The sequence below is a fragment of the Hemicordylus capensis genome, chromosome 4 (assembly GCF_027244095.1).
Source record: "Hemicordylus capensis ecotype Gifberg chromosome 4, rHemCap1.1.pri, whole genome shotgun sequence".
Taxonomy (NCBI): Eukaryota; Metazoa; Chordata; class Lepidosauria; order Squamata; family Cordylidae; genus Hemicordylus; species Hemicordylus capensis.
The window spans coordinates 176,479,413-176,486,676 of NC_069660.1; the positions used below are offsets into that span (position 1 = coordinate 176,479,413).

Consider the following 7,264-nt stretch of genomic DNA (forward strand, 5'->3'; position numbering starts at 1 on the left):
ACTCCCCCCGCCCCCCTGATTGTGCCTTTTGTGCGAACTCCAAAGTATGGCATATGCTGAGGGCCAGCTCCCTACCAGTCCATTTTAACCTTTCATTAGAAAGGCCCGTGGTTTGGATGGATTTGGTTGATTACAACTGGTGACTTTGTTCGGGAGTTTTGCCAGTAAAACATTCAAGTACATAGTAAATAATACGTAATAATAATTTTCTTCTCTTTTCTTTTTAAGTCTGAGAGTCCACGTTCAAAACGTTTTCTTTAAAATAGCCTTACTAGGTATACCCACCACTCTCCTTTTCGAAAATGGCGGATGATGTTCCTCATCGATCTTGAGTTAATAATAATGAGATTGCACTTAAAGGGCTCCCTTATAAAATTATTATTAGTATTGGCATTAAAAAAATCGGAGGTGAATTACACTTCAGAAGACTATTGTTGGTATTGTTCAATTCACTTGGTCACATATGTACACAAACCGATGATCCAGCCAAGTTCTGGAACTACACTAAGCCAATTCAGTTCAGGGACTGTCTTGATTCGTATCCCAGAGCAAACCTTGCCCGTGTTTTGTTTCTGTTTTCCACTGCAGCCGATGGCAAAACTACATTACAGAACAACCTGCTACCAGCTAGTAATCCCAAACTCCTTGTTAACAAACGGCCATTTAATCCCCCTGTTGCCTTGTATTGTCTCTACCTGGGCTGGTGGCCTGGGGCAAATCCTGGAGAAGCGATCGAGCAGGGCTGAAAGGGCGCGGGAGAGCCAGTCCTCAGCACAGCCCTACTGCTGCCCGGTCCTGTTGGCTGTTCTTGGAAGTCTTCAACCCTGACGGCCCCGAAGGAAGAGAAAGGGGCGCTACTGACCCGGCTTGCGGTCCCTGGAGCCAACAGCTCTTGCGGAGGGGAGGGGCGGGGAGAAAGAGCGAGGGGCCGGCTAGGCTTGCGGGCCTCGATTACCATGTCCGACCATAGAGCAAGCTGGCGTTGACCATGCCACTGTTGTAATCGACGGCGGCAGCGTCCATCTGCGCCAGGGCGCCCACTTGGCTGTGCAAGGAAGGCGGGCTGGGGGACATCTCCTCCAGGTCGGACGCCTGGCTCAGGGAGGTCACCTGTTGATGGGCGTTATGGTGCTGGTGCTGGGCGGCACTGCCGCCCGCCCCGCTGACACTGGCGCTGGGGGCTTGTCCGCCTGGCTGGCCGGCGGCGGCGGTTGTGCTATGCGGACAGGGCTTGCCGTCTTTCACCAAGACCGGCACCGCCACGCGCCTCGGGGACGCCGACTGGGGCTGCGTCTGCTGCTGGCACAGGCTGGGTCCCTCGGGCGGCTGCTGCAGCGGCTGCCCGGCCTTGTCCTTGGCTTGCCGCTTCATCTTGTAGCGATGGTTCTGGAACCAGATCTTCACCTGGGTGGGCGTGAGGTGGATCAGGCTGGCCAGGTGCTCCCTCTCGGGCGCCGACAAGTACTTTTGCTGCTTGAAGCGCCTCTCCAGCTCGTAGACTTGCGCTTGCGAGAAGAGCACCCTCCTCTTCCTCCGCGGTGCGGCGTGGAGCCCGGGGGCCATGGACTTGGCAGCTTCGGCGATGCCCGACAAAGCGCCCATGCCGGCCACGTTCATGCCCCCCGACGGGGCCATCAACCTGGAAACTGAACACACACACACATCGGGAGTTAAGAGATGCTCACGGCACGACCAAGGATGCTGGAGGAGACAACCTTGGAGTTAATGACTAAGAGCGAAAATCATCATCATCACCGCCACCGCCTTCGACGCCGCCAGTATTACCAGTACGAAATTACAAGGGGGAGCTGGATTTATGAAGCGCTTAAAGATGCTGCCAGTGCTTCATATAATCCCGAGACAAAAGTGCTTCTGAGCACGTCCAAAGTGTCTTTTTCCTTCCTGCAATTGACCCCCGAATTATATGGATGGGAGGCGGGGGTCTTTCATGAAATGCGCAACCAAGGACAGGAGCTTAGCTAGAACGCATCTCAGACCCGCCCCCACCCCGGCAGTCAGAGCCCCTTCTCCACACACCTACCCTCGGGCTAGCTCCCTTGCTAGACCCTCCCCGCTTACTCGTGGGGTAGCGCGGATCCGCGTTGGCTCCGTACCAGCCGGAGGCGGCTGCGCTACTGCGCACGGTGTCTGGATAGGGCGCCAGGTCGCCCACGTTGCCGAGCCCGCCGTTGCAGTAGCCTGCCACGGGGCCGTGGGCAAACTGCGAGACTCCGGCGTGTGCCATGGGGTGGTAGGCGGCGGCATTGTGGCCAGCCATGGGGTGCTGCTGCTGCGGTTGGAGGGCCGCGTTTTGGGGCTGCCGGTAGGCGGCGGCGCCCACCCCCAATGGGGCGCCCAAGCTGCCCTCCATGGCGCCGAACTTCTTGTAGGTCTCTTCCATGGGGCTGAGGATGTCGGAGACGGAGAAGGGCGTCGTGTGCTTGGGGCTGAGCGACATGGCTCGCCGGGCGGCCCCTTGGCTCCCTTCTTGCTCGCCCGGCGGACGCTGCTGCAGAGTCCAGAGAAAACGCGGGCTGAGCGCCGCCGCCGCCGCTGCGCGGGAACCCGGCCAGGAGGGAGGAGGAGGAGGAGGCGGCGGCGCGCCAGCCCTCCCTCAGTTCTCTCCTTAGCTGGTGCTTATTTTAGTCCGGCAGCGCCAGGTTTACGACAGATACCGGCGGGGGCGGAGCCACAACAAATGCGCCCCCAGCAGCCCGTCGCTCCCTCAACCCCAGGCCACCCCAGCTCACCCCGCTGCCTCTTCAGCAGAAGCCTCCTCCCGCGAGGAGAGGGGTCCCGCCCAATCTCGCCACTGAGGGAACCCCTTCACCCCCTCCATGAATTCAGACCACCACCTCCACCCCCTGCTGAAAGAGGGTCCCCACACTGGCGCCACTTGAGACAGCCCCCTGCCCCCTCGCCAAAGGCCTGGAACACAGAGAGCTCCCCATCCCCTCAGACACCCAGCCTCCAACCAAAGGCTTCCCACAGCACTGTGTCCCCCACCCCAAGCTTCTCCTCTCCTCCTCCTCCTCCTCCTCCTCCTCAGTAGGAGGCCCTTCGCCAGGGTTTTCCCCCAAAGCCACCTATTAGGGCAGTCCTCTGCTCCAAAGGCTGAGAAAACCTCCGTTCCTCAGAAGCTTTTGGCGTACCCAGGGCCGCCCGTCCAAGTCCTCCTCTTGGCACTATCCAAAAGCGCGCCCAAATTAGTAGGTGGAGAGGAGCCTCCTCTGCGCGCCTCTTCAAGGTCTAGAAAGCCCGCTGGGCAGCGCGCCAGCCTTCAAGCCACCATACACTCACCTCAGCCTGTAAATATCTGCTTCGTCTGGACTGATCAAGGGGATCGCTTGGTTGGCGCCGTCTGTTTTGGACTTGCACCGTCCAGCAAAATGACGACAGAAATACCGACGAAAAAGGAACTAGCGCAAGTGAGAGGGCAGTTCTTGCCGGGCAGGGGAGAATAATACTGCAGACCTACGTTACAGAGCTGTTCTAAAGATGGCTAAGTTAATGAAAGTGAAGCGGGTTGAACACTCAAAACGATTTAAACAAATACTAAGAGATGAATTAATAATTATTTGAACCAGCGAACTGGAAGCAACTTTGAAGCCCTCCAGACTCTTCTGCAAATGTGGGAAAGGAGGAAAGAGCGGGAGAGAAAGAAATCAGTGTTCTGAAGGTGTAACATAAATCGTGGCAAGAAAAGGGGATATCAAAATAGGACAAACTGCCTCTGAGATCCTGATCAGGGATCTCTTCTTTCCAAACTAGAACACAGACTGTATGGAAATGATTCCACCTGAGCTCTCCAAGCACAGATTTGGCGGAACTATGATGATAAACCAATGGGAGGATACCCAGAAGGATTTTGAACAGCTTTCTCTGATACTGTGTTGGACTTTCTGGTCCAATCTGAAATCCCTGGGGGGAGGCGGGGCGGAATGTGAGATCGCAGCAGGGACTAAGGAGTGATGCCTTTTGGGAAACGAGTCCTGTGAAGCCCAACGTCATTAGCTCCGGACGGTCTTGCGTTTAAGTACCAACAGGTTTGTATAAAAGAGTGTCCCAGAGTCTCTGGCCTCCTAGGAATCCGATCCTAAACGCAAGACTTGGAAGTATTCTCCACTAAGTTTTTCAGTGGGACTTTCATTACAGGTAATGAGTTTAGCCAGAGCGAGACGAATAGGCAAATAAGAGGAGTTTTGCGTTTACATGGAACTTCGGCTACGTTTGCCATCGACAACTCAGAGAAAACAAATAGATTCCCTGGACTTGTTGAAGCAGCTGTGCGTAAAGACACAGGGAAGAGATTCGTAGCTGCTAAGCAAGAAGCGTACAAGATCTCAGTGCTTCGGGTCTCAGCTGTCAGATTCCTCGGGCTGAGGCCCTTGTGATATATGTTTCAATTCCCACCTCGCTTCCCTGGCCCTGCGTTGAGTCTGGTTGCGTCTGTGTGCTGTCTCCTCTTTAGAAACTTAGGCCACCCGCTAAGTCGTTTGAGCACGGCTCCTGTCTGGTAGAAAGCAACCCAGAGCCGAAGGTTAGACGCCCTCCACCGTCAACCCCCTAAGGACTCCCAGTCCACCGGCTGCGTCCTTTGCTTAAGACGGTGATCCCAGACCCGAGTGAAGCCAGGTGGGGCGGCGCTGGGTTGCTCTTTTGCAGCGGAACCTGCGACCTAGGTTCGTGGGGAGCCTTTTGTTTTAGGAACTGGACTCTCTCCCTCTCCGCTCCCGTGACCGTCCAGGATCTTCATGGAACCCCGCAAGAACCCAGCAGATTCCTTGCGTTTCCTGTTCTCACTGAGCAGAGAGCAAAAGCAGAACTGCGAGAGTTGAGCAGCGGAGTTAGAGGCTCTTCTTGCCCTGCTCTCTGGCTTATTAAGGTGGGGCAAGCCAAGCCGAGGAGACGGTTGTTCTCTCTCAACTCTGCCGCAGATTTAAAATCCCGTCGGTGCAGTTCTGAAAATAGGGTAAAGTCAGAAAAAGAAAAAGAGGGAGAGAGGCAGAGAGCGAGCGAGAGCGAGCAGTCAGGTCTTGCGGGTCTAGGGTTGGTCCAGCTCATAAGCTTTCAAGATGGCAATCAATCAATACAAGGGAGAGTCGTTTGGATACTGTCAAGGGAGGTGGAGAAACGGCTTAATTTGTACAAAGTAAGGCTGCACAACTTCGGCCCCCCAGTTGTAGTTTTTGGACAACTTCCATCATCTCCAGCCACAGTGGCCCATAGTAAGGGATGTTGGGAGCTGTCCTCCAACATCTACAGGAGAGCCGAAGTTATGCAGCCTTGGTACAAAGAGAGGTAGAGATTCAGGCCCCCGAGGGAGTCCTGCCATCTGAGCAGAAATGAAGCTGTTTTTTAATTCCACGTGTGTGGGGACGCAGTTGTATAGGGGTGAGGAACTAGCACTCTGCACACCTTCGGAAGTACTTTTCTTTGTTATATAATATTTCATATCTGTTCTTTCAAAGAAGGGGCATCACCAAAGATGGGAAGAGGCGGCGCTAAATGAGCGCAGCTAAAAGTGGGGGCGGGGGCGCTACAAAAGCATGCATCTTTGCAAGGGATCTCCCCCACCTCTACTCTGCTTTGCTTGTTGTATAGGAGTTCACTCCTGGCCAAGGCACGTTTTCAACATGGCCGAGCAACGGCACTGTCAAGAGGGCCAGCTTTGGTCTTCCGAGGGGACAGGCTGCTTCCTAACCTGACGAATTTTGCTCGCATTGAACGGCTTTGTGCATTGCGCGGAAGGCAGAACCAGGTGGAGACGGCTCCCTCTCCAGCTTTTCTTGCGCACAGTTCTGAAAGGTACAGTAGAGGCAGGGAAAGATGCTGACCTGAAGGCGCGGAAATCTTCCTCTTCCGGGGCACGTCTGTCTGTCCTGTCCTCCCCTTCTTCTAGCTAGGGACGGTTCTAAGGGAAGGCAATTCCATTTGGGAATATACTCCCAGACCGGTCGCGCGCAGCAAGACCTGTCGCGCGCACCTCACTCCTTTCTGCATGTTTATAAGGAAGCCGGCCCAACCACATTAAATAAGATTTACTAAGCATCCTACACGTGTTAGGGTTTAGGTCCCTAACAGGACTCTCTTTTGAGCAGACGTGCTTAGGATTCGGCTGCACGACCTCACAAACCCATGCCCTAGGCTGTGCCACTTTAAACAGCAGATTGGCGCTCACGGGACTGCATCTTCCTTCCTGCAAGCAAAATAAAATTGAAATAAAATTCCCTGCATATAGAATTCTAGCAGTGAGGATAAGAATACGACATGCTTGTTTTCTGTGTGTGGGGTTTTGTGGATGTTCGTGCAGGAATATGTCATCATATGAATCCCCATGTGGAATCTAAAGGGGTTCAGTCCAGACACTAGTTCACCACCACTTAATTTGCTTGCATGAACTACTATATTTTCCGGACTTCTGTGAGACTAAGGCAGGACGAACCAGCCAAAGTGAAACACTTTTAAGGCTGCGGGCCAATACACATTTACTTGGGAGTAAGTAAATGAATTCAGTGATTTGAATTCAGTGAGACTTGCTTCTGAGGAGACCTACATACGATTGCACTGCACGTCCCATGGCTTTCACTGAGAGAGTTAAAGTAATGTTTAAATCTCCCCTACTGAAACACATCTGTCTCCTAACCCAATAGTTTGGGCAGTCTCTGATGTATTTGGGCCCAGTATTGGAGCTGGGATATTTATTCTATATGTGTGTTTGTGGGAGGGTTATATTAGGAAAAGAGGAGGAGTAATGAATACAGTGTTTGCCTTCAGAAATGTAATTAGTTAAAAAAAATAGCAAAGGGCGCAGAAGTTGTGTGCCTCAAATATCGAGAAAGAATCCCACAAGGAAAGCTCCACCAGGACAGACAAAAGTATTACAGATCACCTCTTGTGTCTGGCAATTGCCTATTTTGGATTCCTTCCTTCCATGCCAGGGAAGGCTGGTGCTTGCCTCAAAAAGCCATTATTAAGGCAGCCTGGGACATGGAAGGATGGACACCAGCAGGGGCATAGCTAGGGGAGAGGGGCCCCCTGTTCATCCCTCTCTCTGGTGGCCCCCCCAGATTGAGGGAGATAATGAAGAAAATAGGGAGGGGTGGAGCTGGAGGGCCCTCAGCAGCTGGGGGCCATGTTCTTTGAACCCAGTTATAGTAGCTCAATTATAGCTACACCTCTGGAAGCCACCCGCCCCTCCATTACCTGCCCCTCAGTCTAGCGACTGGGTCCCACCTTCAGTAAGGTACTGGATGCCTTGAGG

The 7,264-nt window shown here is 53.6% G+C and overlaps 1 protein-coding gene across 2 annotated transcripts; it reads right to left on the reverse strand.

The window, feature by feature from the left end:
• Positions 1-951: 951 nt before the first annotated feature.
• Positions 952-2,461, reverse strand: NKX2-4 (NK2 homeobox 4). Of its 2 annotated transcripts, XM_053313538.1 has the most exons (4): positions 2,080-2,458; positions 1,170-1,646; positions 1,133-1,137; positions 952-1,092 (listed from the first exon to the last, which is right to left on the reverse strand). In XM_053313538.1, exons 1-4 carry the CDS (start codon positions 2,456-2,458, stop codon positions 952-954), a joined length of 1,002 nt encoding a protein of 333 aa, XP_053169513.1. The 2 variants fall into 2 exon arrangements, with proteins under 2 accessions (XP_053169513.1, XP_053169515.1); XM_053313540.1 differs by having other exon boundaries at positions 952-1,646; positions 2,080-2,461.
• Positions 2,462-7,264: the final 4,803 nt, after the last annotated feature.

Bases quoted from the DNA above. Each gene is read 5' to 3' on its own strand.
- NKX2-4 (XM_053313540.1), bottom strand. From the start codon at position 2,458: ATGTCGCTCAGCCCCAAGCACACGACGCCCTTCTCCGTCTCCGACATC. The intron at 1,647-2,079 runs GTAAGCGGGGAG...GTGTGTGTTCAG, and splicing joins GGATCCGCGCTACCCCACGA to TTTCCAGGTTGATGGCCCCG.